The following is a 22,624-nucleotide window of genomic DNA, read 5'->3' on the forward strand; positions in this document are numbered from 1 at the left end:
ATTATACAGAATACAAAATAAAGTTTCCTCTGTTGGGAAACAAATACACCTTATAACATCTTTCACGAGGTTAGTAATTCTGGAGGGGTTTTTCTTCTTCAAAGGAATTCCACGACCTATAAACTACATGCTTCCGTATCTTAAAGAGGTTGGCGTTCTCGTAAATGGTGGTAATAGAACACTGAACCCAAGAAAGCTTGAGGATCTTGGTTCCTTTGTCAGACTCAGTATTTTGAAGAATTCCTTGAAGAGTAAAATCCAGCAGTTCTATATATGATTTTAGTGTCCCTCTAGAATGCACAGAACAAGGCCCTGAGACATTGTTCTAACTCAGTTGCAAATACAAACAAACAAAAAAAAAGAAAGCCCTAACGAACAAAAGACTGAAACCTAGTGTTTTTGAGGAGTGGTTCTCAAACATTACCATTGCTTTGTTGCTGGTAGCTGCAACCTGTGTTCCAAGTTCTTGTCCCATCCCAGAAAGAATTCAGAGACAAGACTCAATGGTTAAAAAAGTAAAGTGAGAATTTATTAAAGGACGGACAGTACACTCTCAAGGGGAGAGCTGGCAGGTTCAGGTGAGTGGCTGCCCTGAGTTTCTTTGGCAAGTTAGTTACATAGGGTGTAAAAATGAATGGGCAGAATATTCATTGGGGAGGGAAGGGTTTGGGGACGCATTCCCTGATTATCATCCCAACTCCACCTTCCCAAAGGGAGGAGGGATTTTTGTCCTTAGTCTGGATCAGAAGGGTCATGGCGTCGGTGCATGATGGGTACTTCTGATCTGCAAGGCTAATTTTACTGAAATGAGGGCATAACAAGCAAAAGGTTACTTTTGGACCCTGGAAATTCCTGACTCTTCTCACCTTTCTTTGTTGGTCTCCAGGCCACTCGTCACCCCAAAAGATGTGGGTAGCCCTTTGTCAGTCCAAAGGTTCCTGCTTTTCTTTCTCTGCCAGGGACCCCTGCTGCTTACATGATGTGTGGTTTCCTGCATTTGGCCTGTGCCCCTCCTTTCTGCCCAATTCATGCCATTTGGTCTGCGTACCCCTTTCTCTGCTCATATCTAGCTATCTGCCTGCTCTAACAGCTTTAGCCAAGGACTGGACTTCACCCCTAGAGCTAGTGGCTTAATAGGTCTGGGGTGGGCCTGGAAATGTTCATTTTTAATTAGACCTTCCGGGTCGTGCTGACAATGCTGTTCCGAGGACCACAATCTGAGATACAGTATACTTTCCAAAACCTCTGCTCATCTCGCCCAAATCAAGACACTTCGAGGTTTTCTGCATCACTTCCGCGGAGAAGCCCCACGCACTTAGAGCCAGGTGGCATTTAGGCAAGATGGTCTGCGCCAGGTGGCCCCAAGCACATTCCTCCCCAGGGCAGTCACTGACTCTTAGAAACTAAAACACAGATAATCTTTAAACAACTGCGAAAGGTCCAGTGAACCGACTCGTTGCGGAATCTGCCGTCGCACGTGACCGCTGGGCGTCTACACCCGAAGAGGTCTTCCACCTCCTCCCCAGCCCCGGACCCGACGTCCGTGTGGAGCCGCGGGACGAGCAGAGGCCCCAGGCCCTCGGCCGCGGCCCGCGATGGCGCTGCTGGGCACGCTCCTCTGCTGCCTGCTGGCCGCCTGGCACGGCCGGCCCAGCCTCGGGCTGCCCCTGGCTCCCGCCGGCCGCTGGAGTCCCCCTGCGGCGGCGGGTGAGTCGTCCGCCCCCTTCCCCTCCGCGAGCGGCCCGGGAGCGCCGGCTGCGGCGCCTGCGCGAAGTCGGGGCCAGCGCGCGGGGCAGCGGGCGTCCGGGAGGCTGCGCGCGGGAGGCTGTGACTCTGGCTGCCGGCCGCGGGGAGGGCGAGGGCGCCGGGGGGACGACAGCGCCAGCTCGACCTGGCGGGGAGGTCAGGGCTGGCTAGCGGACGGTCCGCCATGGGGAGCGGGGGCGTTGCAAGGGGGGCGGCAGCCGGTTCCTCCTCCTGTACAGTTGTTTTCACTTTGTGCCTTTGGGTGTGTTTTGCACCCCGGGAAGGGAGGACAAACGGCGTGTCTTAAGGAAAAAAAAAATCTTGGGGTTGAATGTCTCACCTTCTCAGAGGCTCCGAATCTGCCCAGAGCGGAGGAGCTGCGGAGTCTGGGCTTCTCAGGAGTGTAAATTTCAGTGGGACTCAGAGTATCTTCTGTCCTGCCCCCCGAGTTTGGTGGCCTTTTCTTTGACTCCTCCAACCAGAGCACGTCCCATTTTCGGTGCTTTGGAACTCGCGGGGCCTTCATTTCGCTTTAGCTGGATGCCACTGGGCTCCCCGCGGGCAAGGCTGATTTTGTTCATTCCCAACTGTCACAGCAATGGTTCTCAAAGTCAAGGCCCGGACTGGACAGCGAGCTTCAGCGTCACCTAAAAGTGTTAAAAATGCAAGTTTTCAGCCCCACCCCAGGCCTGCCAAAACGAAACTCCGAGAACTGGGGGCCCCATAACCTGTTCAACAAATCCTCCAGGTGATTCTGGATAGATGCAAGAGTTTGGTCCAGAATAGATAAGCGTCAGATGATAGACTGTATGATGCCCTCTGAGGCTTCAGTGTTAAAGGTCAAGGTGCCCCTACCTCCCTGACTCTCTTTAAATGTAACTGCTCTGTTATCTGAGTGAGGGGATTAGATCGGTGGAGCTGTGTTCTGTTTGGGCACAGCTGTCTCTGAAGCAGCCCGGTGCTTAGTGCTGAAACCTCCTCACTTATCTGTCTCTCTTAACTCTCTCACACAACTTCGGAAATGCTCCGGAAAAAAAAAAGCCTCCTCTTTGTCCAAGAGCCAAGTCCTCATGACTCAGCTGTCAGGCAGTGGAAAGCAAGAAGTGTAAATTGCAACTGTCAGTCATAACAAGTTGTCCCCCAGTACTAATGCATGCTGGTTTTTGGTTTCATTCAAGCTGAAGGGGTGTTTCTTTAATTACATGCCTGTTCAGGATTTTGAGATAAAATGTCCCAGTTGCAGGAAACTAACCAATGACAAATTCGTGTTTTGGTTTTAAGGATCTAATTGTTGAAGTCCTCAAGAACAACTTCCTTGGGGTCTAGTGAATCTCAACTTCACATCTCCCTGTTTTGGTGGGGAAGCAGTGCAGTGACAGGGGAAGTGGGAGGGAGAGGGGTAACTGCAGCTCACAGACCTGCTGAAGCGTCCACTTAGCAGGTTCACACTGGATATATTAGTTTCCATGTTTTCTGCTTGATGATGTGACCATCGCTCACCCCCTGGCCCCTCTCCAAATACTTGGACTTCTTTACAACACCCACCATGACTAGCCTCTGCTTACTCTGTGTGTGTATGTGTGTATCTGTGTTTGTGTGCAAATTCCCAGTCTCAGCTTTCTGTCGAGTCCCAGTAGTCAGAGGACAACAGCCCAGCGACACTTTACCTGGCTGTGTTTGGCCACAGTTCTTTAGTTTTAGTAAATCAGGACCTGCTGGAGTATTTGGTAGGAACTGACGTTATAAACAAATAAACAAAAAACACCTATTTTAAACAACAACCGTATGTCCAAACATCCGAATTGTGACTTACTAGATTCTTTAGGATAAATTAAAAAATTTCATGATAAATTATAAATTTTTTGAGCATTTATTATAAAAATTTATTTGAGATGTTGACAACATGCACACACATGCAGACATATATTTTTGGAAATCTTTTGAAAGATTATTTTCAGAACAGGAAAGTAATTGCTGTGTAGTGAAAAGAGCTTTGGACTGAAAACCAGAGAGTGGGCTCTTCCACAGGCTGGTCTATGGCCTTGGAGACACACACACACACACACACACACACACAGCACTTTGTATACAATTTCATTAGAGGTGGGAGGTGAGGCCTCCAGAGGTTCATTATTCATAAATCCCAGGCTAAGATCCTGCCGAGGCTCCATTCCTGGCTTCCGTTTAAAGACACCCTTCAGTGCATCTAAATAATTACTCCTCGTCTGTCTAGCAATGCAGTGTAGTGGAAAGAGCTCTAGACTGCAAGTCTGGAGAGACTGGTTCCAGTTCAGCTTTTACTGCTGAGTCACCATGTGATCTTAAGGACATCCTGAATCTCCGTGCCTAATTAAACAATGTTTGCTGAGGACCTGCTGAGGTATTGTAGACACTGGTGATATGTAAATCCAGGTATGAGATTATATCAGAAGAATACGTCCTTAATGTGTTTCCAGCTTGAGTTTACAAAAATTTATCACATTAATAACCTCATGCCCCTTACTTGTCACAGTATCTCCTGTAGGTGTAGTTGTTACCTATTTTACATGAGGCAAGTGAGGCGGAAGGAGTTTTTTGTTCCGCCCAAAAGGACATTTGAATGTGAGCAAACACGGAGAGGCAGTGTGCACAGTGGTCAAGAGCAATGTAGGCTCCGGAGTCAGATTTCCTGAATCGCCCTCTTGGCTTTGTTGCGTCTGGCATATGTGACTTGGACTTAATCTCTGTGCTGCAGTTCCTCATCTGTGAAATGGAAATGATGAGCAGTTAGTGCATGTAATGCACAAGAAACCATGTTAAACTTACAGGAAGTACTTGATACATTTTAGCTATTACTTGGAAATGACCAAATTCAATCTCAAATTCAAGCTTGACAGCAGTGTAACTAACATTGAGCTCACTGGATGCTGGGCTCTTACTTCTGCTGAGGCACTTAGCCCTCACAGTGTCAACAGCAATATCATTCCATTTTACAGATGAAACAAGTCAAGATCACACAGCTAGACTGGGAAGCAGAGCTTGGATTCAAAGTCAGGCAGTCTGACTCGGGAGCCCCTACTCTTCACCATAACACTGTGGTTCATATACGGTTTATATATTTATACCCCAAGGAAGGGCAGCCTTCAGGATGATTCTGAGCTATTTGTCAACTCTACTTTATGGGCTGGGTAAAGTATGTCCAAGCTGGAAATAGAAGTTGGAGTATTTTCTGCATTCTGGAATAAAGTAAATTGACCTTGGCAAAGGTTTTTAAATGGGGACTGAATATCAAGTAATTGACCATATAGACTACTTTATGTCTACTTTGTTCTGGATCTTTTGTCTATCACTTCTTAGCTGTGAACTTAAATGCGTTATGAAATGATAACATTGTGAAGAAACAACATCCCAAATATAATATGCCTTTTCCACCTTGAATTAACTGCTTTCAATTTTCTACCTTATTATCCAGCTTTGGGTTTTATTTAAGTATTTGCTCACATACATCCTTAGTTTTTTATCATACTTAGTGTTTATCATTTGTACAGGTAAAAGTTTGCATGCTACTTTTTATCAGTTCTGATGTGTCTCTGACTGTAAATTAGTTATAATCAGAGTGAGCTCAAAAATCAAAGCGTGAAAAAGTCTCAATATTAAAACGATTTATTGATTACACGTGAGAAGGCAGCAAAATCACTGAAGCTGTATGTATATTAAGTGTAAGCAAACTGGAAGGTCCTTCAAAATGGGGGTTCAGATTTGGACTCTGCCATTTATTAAGCAGTATATACTAGAGCGAATTTCTTAATTGATCCACCATTAATTTCTCAACTCTGAAGTGAGAACAATGGTTCCTACTTAGAGAGAATGAAATGACATGGTATATTTAAATTGCTTATCATAATGCCTGGCACACAGTAAATAACAGAGATGCCACTATGATTATTACTACTAGTGTCTCCGTCAATGCAAGAATCTTTCTCAAGATGATTTCCAAGCAGGGGTGCTATCAAACGGGTCCTAGGCTTCTCCCTGAAAACCCAATGGAAGCATCCTCTTTAACAAATGCTTCCCTTAATATTATTAACATGTTATATGTGTGTAATGATAGAAGATGTTCTTCTGTTAAATAGCTTTCAGGAACCTCTGGCAATTGCTGATTTGGGCCGAAAGCTTGGTTAAGGATTTTTATTCTTTTTCCATTAATGTTGAAAAGCAAGGCTTTGCAAGAAATTAGGAAGTTATTCACTGTGGAACCCTAACAAACCACATCATATTTCTATGTCTATTTTTCTACAAGAATGTAAATAAATTCTAAGACCTTACATTCTACAAGGAACGCGACATGCTATTTAGATACAATATGTTATTATTATTGACTTCCCAGAAGGATGTCTCCTTATACATCACTATGCAAACTTATGTTTGTTACGTAGTCTGCGCTGAGGTCGTGCTGTCACTGACTCACCAGTTCTGATATGTGGCAATAGTAAATTCTAGCAAAGTCTTCCTACTGCCCTTGGAATCCTTACTCCTAACAAGGAAAGACTGTATTTAACTTCAGAGCATATGAACATTTAAATTACTAAGACTTTCTTCAGTCACAAGATAGAGCAACTGTTTCTAGTCTTATGGTAAGTATTTATGTGGGAATTCCAAAATAGAAGTAGATGTAACACCATTTTGTTTCTCATTAACAGGACAGTTTTGGCACGTGACTGACTTACACCTAGACCCTACTTACCACATCACAGAGGACCACACAAAAGTGTGCGCTTCATCCAAAGGTGCAAACGCCTCCAATCCGGGCCCTTTTGGAGATGTTCTGTGTGATTCTCCTTATCACCTTATTTTGTCAGCACTTGATTTTATTAAAAATTCAGGACTAGAAGCATCTTTCATGATCTGGACAGGGTAAGTGGTTATATAAACACCATTATTTATTTAGTCAGTATGTATTTATAGTGTCCTAAGCTTCATTAGAATGCTGAATTTCATAAGAACATTAATTATGTGTTAAAAATTATTTGGATATAAAAAATTAGGTCAAATTAATCAACATTATTAGAGATAAGAAAAACTTTGTGTCCCATTTTTTTGGTTTTGTTTTGTTTTTTGGAATACAGGCTCCAGAAATATGACCCTGTTAACTAGGAGACGAATCCAAAAACAGCGTATTTGTGTCAGTGTCTTGAGGGGTTTGTTAATAAGATAATAGGTCTTATTAAATAACCAGAAAACAAAAGGCAGCGATGGGAGTTAACTTGTGATAGCAGTTTTGTAAAGATCATCTCCTTGTTGTATAATTAATTCCACTCATCATGATAGAGGGAAGAAAGAGGTCTATATTTCTTGCACCTGCAATATTGACCATGGCACTATTTAAATTAATTTATGCATCGCAACCTACAATAGATATTATTGTTATTATTATTCCCATTTTAAAGATTACAAAATGAAGACTCTGATAATCTAAATAACTTTCCCAAGTGCATGCAGCTAGTAAGTGGCAAAGCTGGAATTTGGGGCATTTTGGGTCTGGAATTTGTGCTTTTAATTACTAAACATTTTTGCCTCTTATAAGTCTTTAGTCAGGCAGTGAAATAGGCTGATATTTCCAGTTTATCTTTTGTAATACACAGATTTTTTTTTTAATAGGGCTCTCTTTGGGACAAAGGTCCATGAAGATTAGTTTACCAGCCCCTTTAACTATCATCTGTTGATTTATGGTGGAATTCTGCAGTGATAGTATAGCAAGGCATTACACATGAGTCTAGTGACTTTTTCTAGAAACTGATTTTCTTCTCTGTGATTCTTTCTCCTTTTCAGGGATAGCCCACCTCATGTTTCAGTGAGTGAACTCTCGACAGACACAGTCATAAATGTGATTGCTAATATGACAGCCACTATCCAGAGTCTCTTTCCAAACCTCCAGGTTTTCCCCGCCTTGGGTAATCATGATTATTGGCCACAGGTAAATTTGACCCCAACTTCCAGAAATGCTTAACGGATTTTCTCCATTAATAGTGTCAAAATTATGCTGATAACTAGCTGATGATAGGGTGTGGGAGTGTGGCTCATAGAGGTAGAGCATGCTCATAATGCTAAACCATCAAGGAAGGCAAGACATGTGCTCTGGGGACGTGAAAGTAACTCTTTAAAAAAATTTTTTTTTAAATTTTTTTATTTAATTGTTTTTCCTGTTAAGGAAAAGCACTGGGAATTGAACCCAAGACCTCGTGCATGCCAAGCACACACTCTACCACTGACCTATACCCTCCACCCACCTGAAGGTGACTTTTAATAGTTGATAAAGTGTTTTGTCCACAGTGAGTTCTCGGAAGCCAATTCTTAATTGGGTTGTTATTCTTAATTTTCTTCGTATTCTTCAATTTCTTCTCTCTTTTGAATAACTTTATTTGCATTTTCCATGTTCAGATTAGCAAAAAAGATGAATGTAGACTAATGTTTACGTTTTTCAGAATTTCTCTTAGACATACTAAGCTACCTATACTCTGGTCTAAGCTAGATTGTAATTAAAAACAAAAACATAGTAAATTACCATAAGAACCAAAAAGGGAGACCCATGTTCAAGAGGTGATCCAAGGCAGGGACTGTGTTCAGCATATTTAATGCCTGATACAGCCCAGGTCTCAGCCTGTCAGAGCGGCTGTTTATTCAGCAGCCTGTGCATCACATTGGTTACCAGCTCTGGTTACAAGGACCTGCTCTAGTAGTGTAGAATCTGAGTGTCAGTTTGGCCTGACACTTGTTTTGTAAATAGTTTTACTGGAACAGAGCCAAGGCAGTTCTTTCAGTTTTGCTGTGGCTGCATATGCACTGTAACGGTGGAGAAGGAAAGTTACCACACACACACACACACACACACACACACACACACAAATACAGACTCGATCCCCCATCCGTCACATCAGGAGAAGATACTCGTGTGGAGAGCCCAGGGGCTTCTTCCCTGCGCCACTCAAGGCAGCAGTCTGGGCCAGGGTCCGCATGTGCTCCTAGCGGCTGTGTGGCTCATAAGCCTAAAGTATTTGTCACTGGAACTTTCAGAGAAAAAGTTTGCCGACCCCTAGCCTAGAAGAGCTCTGCATTTTATAGATGAGAAAACTAAGACCCCGAAATGTTAAGCTACTTGTTCAAGTGCTCACAGTCGCTCAGCAACAGAGCCCACATCCTGGATCTTTTGTGCTCAGTTAGACAAACATCCTTTCACACATCCTTTGCTCTTGCCAGACTAACATAGCGGTATTTCCTGAACATGGTATTTACTTTTATGCCTTTCTTTGCCTACTTTTTTGTTGTTGTTGTGTTAGAATATCTTTTCCATCTTAAGTCAAAAGGATGCTTAATGAGGGTTTTGATTATATCGATTAATCTAACCCGAATATGATGGCTTTGAAAAGTTGCACTCTAGGATGAGCTTAAATTTCAAGAGGCTTCTTGGCCTTGGCATCCCATCCTGAGATGAACAAACTGTGAGTCTTTGTGGGTTGGCCTCTCAACTGGTGGTCAGCTTTTGTTACTTCTGTGATGTTATACCACAAGGGCAGAGGCTTGGGGATGGACAGTCTCCAGGAGTCGGAGGTTACTCACATTGTCTTTATATGCTTTAGGTGACAGGCAGGCTGGTGTAATGGAAAACATGTGGGGTTTAGGGTCACATTCATTAGAATTTTAAAAAACTTGTCCTGCCCTGTTTGCGCTAATAGCTTGAGCAGCTTGGATAATAATTCACATACTGATCCTTGATCATTAGTAAACAAGAGCAATAATCCCTACCTTGTGAAGTTTGGGGGAGAATTAGTGATACTATACGGGAAGGGCATAGTTTCCTAGTTGGCACATAATCAGCTCTCAGTGCGTGGAGGGGTGGTTATTGTAATGTTAAACGGTGACATGGGAGCCATGTGTCTTAACTCCTCTGAGGACTTGTTTCATTTTACTTTTATCTCTGCCTCCTTCCACCGCAGTTTCAGGAATGTCAAATGTAGCTTGAAAGCCCTACAACAAATTCTAGAGACTTACAGCTGAGATTGGATTCTGGTGCATGTAACAAATTGGGTGTGTTATTTCTCCATTGAGACCCCATAAACACGTATATAAACATAGTTACACACTATATTTATACACATACAAATGTAAATACAGACACGAGTCCCCACCCATCTCATCAGAAGAAGATATTTGTGTGGACAGCCCAGGGATTTCTTCCCAGTGCCACTCAAGGAAGCAGTCTGGGCCAGGGTCCTCATGTCCTCCTATCCTGGCAAGACGGCTGCCACCGAACTGATAGGTGGATCGCTTCCCATTATACCCCATTACTTAGCAGTGGTCACGTCACAGACAAGAAGGATTAGGATGACAGCATGGTGCAATAAATAACTGGAGGTCTAAGTTAGGGTAGAAAGACCTGGGATTTAGACCCAGCTTTGGGACTGACCAGCTCTCCCTAGATAAATAACCTAACTTCACTGGTGCTCATGCTTTTCATATTTAAAATAGAGAGAAAAGTCTAGAGTAATGTTTATATAATTTTAAGATTCCATATGACTGTACCAGTATCTTGGCATCCATCCAAAAGTAAACAAATGGCTAAAACTGTAGGTTTTTGATGATGACAGTGATAATGATGATGATGCTTTTGCTTTGATTCTCTGTCTTGTCAACTTGACAAAATAATTATTCAAATTCTCGTTCAAATGCTCCTTTCATTCTGCCCGCAGACTCTGCGGGCCAGACTGGCTTGCTCTTGCTTCTACACTCCCAGAACCCTTGTGGTTGTACCTCACACACTGTCTTACAGATGACTGGCTACATTTTGTCCCCCATCACCCCACCTGAGTTATGCATTCCTTGAAAATTATCTAGTATCCCTGCATCTCCAGATGCCTAACATAGCAGTAATCACTCAAGTAATGTTTAAATTAATTAATCCATATATCCTCAGAGTTTCAATGGTGGATTGTATTGTTTGTGGCCAGGATCAACTACCTGTAGTCACCAGCAAGGTGTACAATGCGGTAGCAAACCTCTGGAAGCCATGGCTAGATGAAGAAGCTATTCGTACCCTAAGGGAAGGTGAGTGAAAGATAGCCTCATCCCTACTTTGTCTCTATTTTTATTCAGTTCATGTTGTTTCGACTTTGATCTTTACTGGTCACTTGGGTGTACCAGTTCGGAAGAGTTTCTGCCCAGTTTTTCTGGCGATTCTATCGTGAAAATCGAGGACCGGCATGGATGGTGAGTGGTCCCAGGCCAAAGAAAGCGGGGCCAAGATCCTGGTGGCCGGCTCTGGAAGTGCCACTGCAGCAGGGTGCCCTGTCACCACTGGTTCACAGTGTGAGTGGAGTTACGCCCTTAAGGCTCGTCTCACCTGAGATCGTAGCAGCTCTGGTTTATCTGCCATGTCTTCCTCAGTATTCTCTGCCAAGATCCCTGTGTGTTCCCATTCTTGGATTTCATATTTCACAATCTCTCTCATCTTAACTCCCCAAACATATAAACCTAGGAGTTGATGTCTTTCTTTCATGAAATTCAGTACCTTATTGCCTGGGGCCAAAATATTTAGTTATCTTTTCATGTGACTGTTGCATACAACTGTTGTTACCTCGATATGTAGAGCAGGCATATAGTAGATTTTCAATAAGTGTTTGTTAAATCTTATCCAGTGACAGCCTATGCATGTGCAAACTAAATGATGAGAAATCAGTATAACCTTCCTGAATGGCTTGTAAACCTTAATTAAGATTTTGCTTTACAATGTCTGTTTACCTATGTATGTATTTTTCTAGAATGTGTTTTAAATTTGTTTTTATAGGTGGCTTTTATTCACAGAAAGTTTCAACTAATCTGAACCTTAGGATCATCAGTCTCAACACAAACTTATACTATGGCCCAGATCTTGTGACCCTCAATATGACTGACCCAGCAAATCAGCTCAAATGGCTAGAAAATACGCTGAACGTCTCTCAGCAAAATAAGGAGAAGGTAGATGCCATGAACCAACATCATCAGGGGATAAACAGAGGGTTAAACGTGTGTATTTGTGAAACTTGAGAAAGGGGATCAGGTATTAACAAAAGTATTAAAATATAAAGATGTTCTTACATGAAACATGTTAGGATTTGCCTCTCATGTTGTTACTTGTTTGATTTGTTTTGCTTTTAATGCTTTGAGGATTGATGGGTGTCTGTCGATATTAAAAAAAAAAAGCTGTGAGCAAGGTCACAGTTATCTGATATCATCAACTGTGTAATTTAAATGAGACAAGAGCAAATGTAGTGACATTAATAGTTTCATAGTTTCATCTTTTTTTGGTAATAAATAGGAGAGATGGTATATTTACTTTCTGAAATTTAATTAACATGCTTTTAGTCTTGGGTATCTAAATGACATTTCATTATGATAAATGTGTAAAAAAATTCTCATCAGTCTTCCCTGTGTCTCTACAGGTGTACATCATAGCTCATGTTCCAGTGGGGTACCTGCCTTTTTCAAGGAGCATCACGGCAATGAGAGAATACTATAATGAGAAATTGATAGAGATTTTTAGGAAATACAGCAACATCATTGCAGGGCAATTCTACGGACACATTCACAGAGATAGCATTATGGTTCTTTTGGATAAGAAAGGTAATATACGTTCTATTTTCCTCTCTCCAATCCACGACTCTAGAGCAAAATAGTGAATATCCATTAATTTTTACTGATCCAGTAAGTTGAAAGTTTTATTGACTCTACCTGCCAGCACCAGCTTTTTCTCAGTTACTTTGGCTGGTTGAGTGGCAACTGTCCAAAGTCCTGCAGCTGAGTTTCTTCCTCTCAGTCCGGCAACTGAGTTTGGTCTCTTCAAATTCAATCATCATCATCAACACAAAAGCCTCTGAAACCCTTAGCTCACTCAAATGTTCTTTTTAGATTCTCAGGTTTAGAGAATCACTGTTTGTTATTTACTTGCTAGGCTCAAGTTTCTTTTGATATGACAGGTTTTACCTCTCAGAATTTAAAGAGCAAAGCATAATTTACTGTTGGTCTAAAAGAAAGCATCATGAAGCTTTTACTTTTACGTACTTATCGACATTGTCATCTACTCAGCATTAAAAAAAATAGAAGAAGCTCTAGCATTAACTATGACGATGCTTATCTATTTTTAAAGATCATTTCTGCATAAGGGCAGAAAACCGAGAGTTAACAAAAAAGAGTTCTGAAGTTTTAGTAGTCAGCCAGGAGGAAAATCAATGTTTTTTTTTTTTTTTTTCTCTCAGTAACTGGGGAACATTTTTGAAATGCTTTGCCTTTTTCATCTAGAATAAGTAAGCTTGGTAAAAATGACCATTTCCCAGCATTTGGCAGCCTTTTCACTCACAAAGAAATTTAGTTATATAATAGATATGTATAAAACATGGTGACACTTTCATCTGATCCTTGTTTTGTAATTATTGAAATATTGTTATAGACAGAGTACAGAACAACTAGCTTTGCATATTTTATATATGTGTACTTGTAATCAGTTGGATATTTTTATTACAAAAAACTTCAAATATGTATAAAGGCAGAGAGAATATTGAAGCAATATTAGCCCCCATGTACTACCACTTATATACAACATCTCAAGATTTTGCCACATTTATTTTATCAATCCATTTTTTATTCTTTTTTTCTAAAGTACTTAAAGGTAAATCTCAAACACCAAATGTATTTCAGCCCTACGTGTTCTGTATTCATTGCTAAAATATATGGATAATAGTCATAATACCATTAACAAAATCAACAATAATTCTTTCAGTCTCTCCATAATAAAACTGTCCCTATCTCCTCAAAAGTCTCTCTTTACTGTTGTTTCAAATCAGGATCCATCAAGGATCGCACATCACTTGGCTGTTACATGTGTTAGTCTAGAACTTGTGTATTTGTAATACAGTTAAATTTAATTATTAAAAGATACATGTTTATGTATGTATGTTTTGTCTAGGAAGTCCAGTAAGTTCCTTGTTTGTGGCTCCTGCTGTTACCCCAGGGAGGAATGTTTTAGAAAAGCTGACCAACAATCCTGGTGTCAGACTATTTCAGTATGAGCCTCGTGACTATAAATTATTGGTAAGCTGGCACAGTTTTAGAATCAACTCCATCTTTATGCATATCTTTGTGGTTTTCATTTGTTGAGTTGAAGGTTTTTCAGAGCTGCTACTGTGAGTTGTATTTAGTGTTGAAATCTCAGAATGTCTCTCTTCTCTTTTGTATTTGGAATGTCAGCCCTTTCTAAGTGTGGGTCTATGAGGTTAGCCTTGGGGGAGCTGTTTCTGTTCTTCTAAGGACTTCACAGTTATTTAGCTAAGGGTTTCATTGGCTAGTGCCTTATTTATGGACATGTATACATATGAAACTTTTCACTAAGCCTTATTTGTGATTAATTACTCTTCTCCAGAACATGCTATGAAGAATGTAGGCTCTCTCATGAGTGATCTTACCTGTGTCCCAGTCTACTCCTCTGTAAAACGAGGATTAAAATATTACTGAGTTCACTGAGTTGCTGTGAAGATGCATGAACAAATATTTGTCAAGTGCTTGGCAAAATGCTTGGCTAAATGCTTGGCTCATAGTTAGCATTCAATAAATGTTGGCAAATAAATTTTTTGCAGAGAAAATAAATTGAGTTGGACCTTTGAGACAAGAGTTCTCTGGAGCTGATACATGACTCTATGCTTTACATCAACTTAGCATCAAAAGGCCAGGCATTTTAGCTTGCGTACAGCCCCTTTCAACAAGTATGATTTTAAAAGAATTTCTCAGTTAAAGTCTATTGATGTCACTGCACTTTTTTCCTAAAAAGATTTAATAAGAAGTAACTCTGTTATTCCCTAAAGCATGTTTTTACAAAAAAGATAAGGCAGAAGAAATCTGGTTTATCTGTAAACATTAGAATAAATGAAGAAATAAAACAATTGACTGATAAAATAGTCCAAAGAAATTCTTTTCTGACTGTTATTTGCCTGTTTTTGTATCTGAATCTCACTCAGGTGTACACACCCATATGCATATATGCACTGACATGGAAAGGAGTCCCTGATATAGTACTACCTAATTTTTAAAAGTGCGAAACAGTTTGTATGATATGATTTCCTTTTTTGGAAAAGCAAAAAATATAGTAAATAGGTATGTGCTGGTAAATGTTTAATAATTGGTTCACCGGAGGGAAAAGATACTTTGATTTGTAGTGTTTGCCAATTTCCATGATATAAATACTCCCATCACGGCCAATTTCAAGCTGCCAAACTGGTACCAACTAACTCCCAAGATTCCTGAAAATTTGACAATCAGTTTTTGTGGGCTGCTACAAGCCACCTTCAGCATGCCACTGATTCATACACAGCTGTTAGCAGTGGTTACTTCTGAGGTGTGTGAGTCGAAGGCTTTTTATTTTGTACATCTCTCTGTATAGTTTGGATTATTCCCTATGATGTTCTTTCATTTTTTTTTAAATGAAAAAAATTATATTTTCAATTGGGACTCTCTTTCTTTAAAAGCAATGCTCACTTTTTAAAATGACTGTACTTTAAATGAACAATGTCAGATAAATCCCAATAAGGACTCTCCTTGCTCTGCTCTACTTTACCTGCCAAACAATGACCCCTGCTTTGTTACCCTGTTTAACTGTAGGACATGCTGCAGTACTTCTTGAACCTGACAGATGCTAATCGAAGGGGAGAATCCAACTGGAAGCTGGAGTATAAGCTGACCCAGACCTACAACATTGAAGATTTGCAGCCAAAAAGTTTGTATGGATTAGCTAAACAATTTGCAGTCGTAGACAGTAAGCAGTTTATGAAATACTACAACTACTTCTTTGTGAGTTATGACAGCAGTGTGCTTTGTGTTGGGAGATGTAAGGCCCTTCAGATTTGTGCAATTATGAATCTTGATTATATTTCCTACACAGATTGCCTCAAACAGTACTATAGAAAGCACAGTCTGTAGTATTTCATAGTCTGTACTCATCGAAATGATAATATTGCTCTGTTTCTGAGATCAGTTGGTGGAAATTGTTATGCAAATCTTTGTGAGTTACTGAGTAGGCAGGCAGAATTCCTGTCTTTGCCTTTTTACGATGTCCAAATGTAGATATTTTTAACATTCTACTTTTCTATCATATCAAATATATTTAAACTGCCCCTTACTAGAATGATGTTTGGATGTAAATATCTTATCTTCCAGTTTATATAATTATATCTAATTTATACCCTTGTTGCAATTGTCATTTATGCAATAAAGCAAATTACTTTTCTGTAAGTATAATGAATTATTTTTGATATGTTAATTTTCAGCCTTTTAATTTGCTCTTGTGGAAACTTTGTGTATAAACTGAGGTTCAAACAATTTAAGTACTATGAAGTTGACGCTGTCTATGCACTATCTGTACTCTTGGGAAAACACCAAGGTCACATGAGGGCCGTCTCTGAGACTACGAGACATCACGGGCCATATACTCACTGTGAGTGAAGGGAAGTGCTCTTCTGTGTTGCTGAGTTTTAAGGAAGAGAATGTCACGAGTTGTACTTATTGTAAGGAAAACAAGCATTCCTTTCATGGATTTCTTCTCAGGGTTCTCCCATGGCTGCTTACTTCTCAACAGCTTCTCTCAAGCTGTTGTTTGCTTCCAGCCTAAGTGGCAGAATTAAAGGAAGAAAGGGAAGAGGAGGTTGAGAGATCTCAAGGGCAGAGAAGATTGTTCACCCCAATACTTGGGCTTGCTAGGGAAGACAGACAATCAGCGACTTGACTGAGGTCAGTCAAAGAAGAGAGTGACTCCTTATTCATGTCAAAAAAAAAATAACTTGGAGATGTAAGATCTCATCTAATGAAACCAAAGAATGCGGATTTCTAGACGGCAGAGAATGTGAACATTATAAAATAAAAAATATTATTAAAAAAACTGTAAATATTCATGAGGTAAATGTTTTTCAAAAAAATATTCAGGTTAAAAAATAAATTAGTTATGTTTTAGAAGTGAGACTTTGCTAAAACTAAGCAAAAATCAATATATTCTTATAAAAAATAATCACATCCTTTAGAAATCATCCTGCCTGCAATTATATTTAAAGTTGGTATTGTCAGATGACTACTTCATGCATTTATATATTCTTATGTGTCTGGACAGAAGTTTTAAGAAAATAGGTTTGCACACGTAAGGAAAAAATTTTAAATGGTGGAAACCAAAGATGGCATGAGCTGACTCAGACAATGAGCCCTGGAATGGGAAGGAAACGTGCTTGGGTTTGCACAATTACTGCTGGGAAAATCCCTGCTCCTGCTGGGGGTTTGAGGCAGTGAACATTTAGGGTCCTTCCCACGTGATTCTACAGTTTAAAAATTCTCATGTTTCTAATTCTGTTTACTTTTACCTTAAAATAGGAACAAATGATTTTAAAGTTCGAGTAACATTTAGGGATGTTATCAATATATAGTTAAATAACTTTTTCCATCCAAAAATCAGAACATGTTACAATTATTTGTTGTGCTTTATTTACAATTATGTTCAAACATATAATAAATTTTATTATGACCGTAGTAAAACTCATCTTGACTTGCCTCTGTTTATTGAGAGTGTTTTTGCAAATTCATAAACATTCTGTTTAGATTTTTTAAATTGCTACTTTGAAACCAGTTTTGTTCCAATATTTGGACACACATTGACAGTAAGAAATGCGAGTAAATGTTAGAATGGGAGAGAGCCCTTAATTAGAGCCACGGATTTGGGTGGGTAGAGAGATTTATGGGTGAAACCAAGAAATACCCATTCTAATAATTTTTTCTATTTATGATAATAATTTTCTCACATATTATGAATGCATTGGCTAAAGTGAACAGGCACCTGCCATCATGAGTGCAGTAAAAGAATCTGCTCAGTGACTTCAGCAGCTCTGAATCTGAGTGGTGCCTGGTCCTAGGACATCATCTGACCTTGTATCCAGACTCCTGAGAGGATTCTGCCACTCTAGACTTTCGAAAGGTCAGTTGAATCCCACCTCTAGCATATTGTCACATCTTCCTTGAGTGACCCTTTTATGTGATAAGCTTTATGACAAAAGAAGAACGCTGGAACTGGACTGGGCTAAAAATACAGGTAACGTGACCATTTCAGGACCTGCTTGCTAAATAAAATTTATGAGATTTGCTTTCATAGCAAAGTTGTCAGGGAGGAGGCTACTGGAACCTCTATTACTCCAAAGACGGGGGCTACTTTTAGCCTCCAAAGGAAATGAATCACTGTAAATAATTGCATTGAGTCAATTCTACAGTATAGTTAAAGATGATATGCCCTATTGCTCAGCAATTAAGCCCTAGGCGTATACGTAAGAGTAAACTCTCAAACATGCACAGCGAGAGTATAAAAACATCTGTGGCAGCATTATTTTTAATAACAGTAACAAAACTGAAAAGCACTTAAAGGTACATCAACAAGAGAGCGGATAAATGAAATATTACATCAAACTTTAAAAATGCAGAGACAGTAGAGATATATGTACTAGAGATACATGTAATAGACCCCCTCCAACTCCCCACAAAAGATATGTTGGTAAAATAAACATCAAATACAGGAGTGTTGGAGATTAGTGAATGGGAAAGTTGATTGTGGAGAGAAATAAAACGGGATTGAAAAGTGTTGGTAAAGTTTTATTTCCTAATGCAGTCAGTGGCTATATTGATGTTTGCTCTATTTTTCTTTATACATTTTTTAATATATTAAATGCCATTTATTTACTCTTTGTAAGGGGAAATAGTGATCCATAAAACTGATTATGTTGGCTCTTCTATGGAGAATGATTCGTAATAAAAGCATGAAGATGCTGGGAGGGTTCAAAGTAATCTGGTAGGGAGGGGGATGTGGACGGGCAGAGGTGGTGGCAGTGGAGGCAAGTAGCCCATTTTGTGAAATATCTTGGAAATAGAAGCAGCAGGATTTGCTGATGGCGGGGATGTAAGAGATACAATAAGAGATATAGGTATATAAAAGATGAGATTACTAGAAAAGGAGAGGGCTAGTGGGCTGTGTGTGGGGGACAGAGCAACAGATTAAGGACACTATTGTGTATTACAGCTAATATAGACTATCAAAAAATTCCCCTAGTTCATTAAACATTTTGCTATGCTAATCATCTCTAAACTGAGAAATTTAGGATTCTTTAAAAAAATTAACTAGTATCCTAAGAAAGAATCGAAATCAACTCAGACTCTACTACTGTGATTGTTTCTACAGTATTTAAAATTTGTTAGGAATAAACATGCCGTATAGAAATGTATCATCTGCCTGCTTCCCTACTGGTACTGCGTAAGTCATTCTAGACATGTTGAGGACACTTGAGGGAAGGAAAAATAGTATTAATCCAGTTATTGATGAGCTCTTTTTTCCTTTGGCGGAGAATGGTTTTCCGCGTGCCACAGCAGCCTCTACTTGGGTTGCCTCTCCTTGGAGCAATTACGTACATAGGCATAATGCAGGCAATCACTCCATGAACTTTCAAAGAACGAAATCATCCATTTCTTCACCTTTCCTTACATTGTTCTTTTTCTCAGTCTAAACCTCTCCATTTCTTTCTCTCTCTAATGTTATTTTTTCAAAGGACCTATTTTTTCAAAAAAGTGTCTTCATTGTCAAAACTTATCTAACCTCTTCAGGCAGAATTAATCTTTTCTCCTTGGGGCCACCATTGTACCTTACTTACAATCATCAATGCCATTACCCCACCTCCTTTTCTCTCCTTCCCTCTCTTCCTTTAGTTCTGAGAGACCAGGGCTCTGCTTTATCCAATTTTGTATCCCCTTTGCCTGACACAGTGCTTGACAAATAGGTAAGTATGAACAAAATCAAACGAATGAAATTACATTTACTTTTAGAGGTGTTTTTCTCAATTTCTTTCTGATGCCCGAGTTCTCTAATGAGTAGATGAAACTATCTGTTATTATCATTAAGCAGCAGAGATTAAAGGTTTAAGATGGAAATGTTAGGCTTAGGCAATACATTGATGGAAACTTATTTACACTAAAGGATAATGAGTTGATTAGTCAATCATCTTATGTGACTGAAAGCATCTTCATTCCAGTTGAGACAGAGAGGATGGGTTCCAGCAACAGCACTGGCAGACTGGGGAAGGGAACTGAGAAGGTTAGTGGGGGTTTTGCGGCATAAGAAAAGAAGGAGAGCGTGTCCTCTTACACTGTGGTAGTGAGAAGGGCTTGGTGATTTAGCAGGTCATTGGGAGGTGATATGGTCAGGTGATGAGGCTCGGCATTCTAGTTAGAGGTATTTGCAATCTGATCCCTGCTCCTCTGCTCATTTCGAGCGTAGTCAAGGTGCTTACCTCTCTGTAATTCAACTTGTCTCAACTATGAATTGAGAGTTACAACATCACTTGGTTTACCACATTGCTGTGGGAATTAAATGAAAATGTAAAATGCTCAGCTCGGTTTCTGGACATCGTAAGCATTATGTACAAGTTATAAATACTAACACAATTTTTAACATTATTAGGTGCCCAGAGGGAACAGGGTAGGTTTTACAGGGAATGGAAGTACAGGAGATGAAGGATGGAGTTAAGGAAAACAAAACTTCATGCTTTTCAATGTTGCTCTGGGGAAATTTCAGTTTATACACAAAGTCATAACTGTTGTGTTTTGTGTGGCACAACTCTCTCTGCAAAGATGTATGGGGTTCCTTTACTGCTCCAGGCACTGTTCTAGGTTCTAGGCATACAGCAGTGAGCAAAACAGGCAAAGATTTCTGCCTTTATGGGGCTCATCCTCACATGCACATTAGTGTGACGTGTGTGTGGACGGCTTATTGGGAACACTGGTTGCCTTTGAACCACATCGCACGTAATGAAAACTGATTTAACAGTTAAAATATTTTGAACAGGATCACTTTCATTACCGTGGACTTCATTTTCAGAAAGCCAATTCGTAGGGGCTGTGACTGTCATCTCACAAAACAAGGAAGTGTCAGAAATACTGACAACTATATGACAAAGATGTCCACTGAAGTCTTTAACACTTGGGGAGAAGGATGAAAAGTTGCTAAAATGATTGCTCTGCCTAAAACCATACAATTACAAAAACATGGAAATGGCTCTCACAACAGAGAAGAAAAAGCTTTTCTGATTAGTTTGTCAGGCAGATTTGATTATTTTGCAGGTTAATATTGAGATTCCTGCCAGTTACTACTTACAAAATCCCTTTTTATGTATGTGTGTTAAAAGCATTTATTCTCCCATCACTCAGACAGCAATGGAATTGTTTTTGGAACAAGGAAGGCCTGGAGTTACACGGAACAGTTTGCTATAGTCTTGGTTTGTCTTTACTGTTACGCCTGTAAATTTACTGCCAAGTGGTGTCAAAGCACCATCGCAGCAGCCCGAGGCTTTTTCTACTCACCTGAAAATTCATTAATCACAGTTTCCCTTAAAAACTAGCTGGGATCTTTAGCTGAAATATATGTAGTTTCTTATAATCCTTTAAAATATTTGGCAAGGATTGGTAGCATTGATTTTAGATATATGGGGATATTAAAATCCTTTAAAAATAAAAGAAGTCACTTAAATTTCTTAAATACTATCTGCTCATTATGGATGTATTTGCTTGAGTGTTGCAAACTGACTTAAGTCAACTGACTCTCTTCCTTTTGACAGGTGATGGTAGCCATCCACAAATTCTTGCATGTCAGATAAAAATAAAAGCAAGTTTCAGCCAAATGATACCACACATAGACACATTTATTAACCATTTAATAGTATACTAACATATAAAACAAGAAAAAATGGAACCAAACAACAGATATTTACAACGCTCATTTCAGAGTCTCTGGAAGATCCAATTCTCGATCCACTGAGGTTCTCTGAGCACTACCTTGGATAAAAGATTTGCTAGAATCAAACACCAAAATTCTAGAGACACTATAGTTCAGTCTTGTTGCCTCCTCAGATGCTCCAAATCAGGGCAGCTGAGGCATCAGCTTCTGGTACAAAATTTAAAGAGGTACCAAGATTCTTCGTACTCAAGAGAAACAACATTTTTAAAAATTAAAACAAACGCAAAATAATTTATCATGAGCAAATGTCAAAATTTTCAATGAAGACAGACTGTCGGTGTTTGTTTTATGTTCCTGCATTCTGTGCAACAAGAAGTCATTTCCCAGTATCTGATGGTTATTGAACTGCCGGGGAAGTTTGTGCAGGTTAACAGGGGCATCCGATCCCACTGGGCTTTATTTATGGCCATGTTTTTGATTGTGGAGATTCAGTTAAATTTTATATTTGATTCAAAATATGGGAGGACATTTTGGTAAGTGTGCATAAGGGCACACTGGTTTGGTTTGCTGAGCTCAGACTCTAATATGGCTCCCTGGGGCGCTGCTCATAACCCTCAAGGAGTTCATTTTTGCAGGTAGAGGGGGTAGAGATTTAGTCTAAAGTATCATCCTTATAGGTGTGGCTGCTGTTCTTTCTGGGCTTTTCTACCTTGCTTGTGTGTAATAGGAGGAGTGAGTGTCTCTGAAAAAATACAAGCATGTACATCTCTGTCTATGTCTGCCTATCTGTCTATCTGTCTCCTATCTCTGCCATTTGAGCTAATCCACATGCTTTGCATATCTTTAACTTCTCTCTTGACAGTCCATTTGGAAATAGACATTTATCATGCTAGTCCCCAGGCCATTATTTCCACCATTAAAAATCTGTCTCTGAAATCCAGTATACTGATTAGCCAAGAGTAATATTTTCCTGATTTAGAACTTGCACTGACCGCTCTCAGGCATTTCATTCCTTTTTTTTTAATTAATTAGTTTCTTATTGAATTAAAGATTCCTTAAATTCTACAGTGCTTTACAATT

The 22,624-nt window shown here is 39.7% G+C and overlaps 1 protein-coding gene across 1 annotated transcript; it reads left to right on the top strand.

The window, feature by feature from the left end:
* Positions 1 to 1,505: 1,505 nt before the first annotated feature.
* SMPDL3A (sphingomyelin phosphodiesterase acid like 3A) lies at positions 1,506 to 16,032 on the top strand. The gene is made up of 8 exons (XM_031680107.2): positions 1,506 to 1,707; positions 6,426 to 6,639; positions 7,555 to 7,699; positions 10,728 to 10,824; positions 11,564 to 11,733; positions 12,198 to 12,378; positions 13,718 to 13,842; positions 15,403 to 16,032. Exons 1-8 carry the CDS (start codon positions 1,596 to 1,598, stop codon positions 15,718 to 15,720), a joined length of 1,362 nt encoding a protein of 453 aa, XP_031535967.1. The 5' UTR covers positions 1,506 to 1,595; the 3' UTR covers positions 15,721 to 16,032.
* The last annotated feature ends 6,592 nt before the right edge of the window (positions 16,033 to 22,624 follow it).

Source organism: Vicugna pacos, chromosome 8 (genome assembly GCF_048564905.1).
Source record: "Vicugna pacos chromosome 8, VicPac4, whole genome shotgun sequence".
Classification (NCBI taxonomy): domain Eukaryota; kingdom Metazoa; phylum Chordata; class Mammalia; order Artiodactyla; family Camelidae; genus Vicugna; species Vicugna pacos.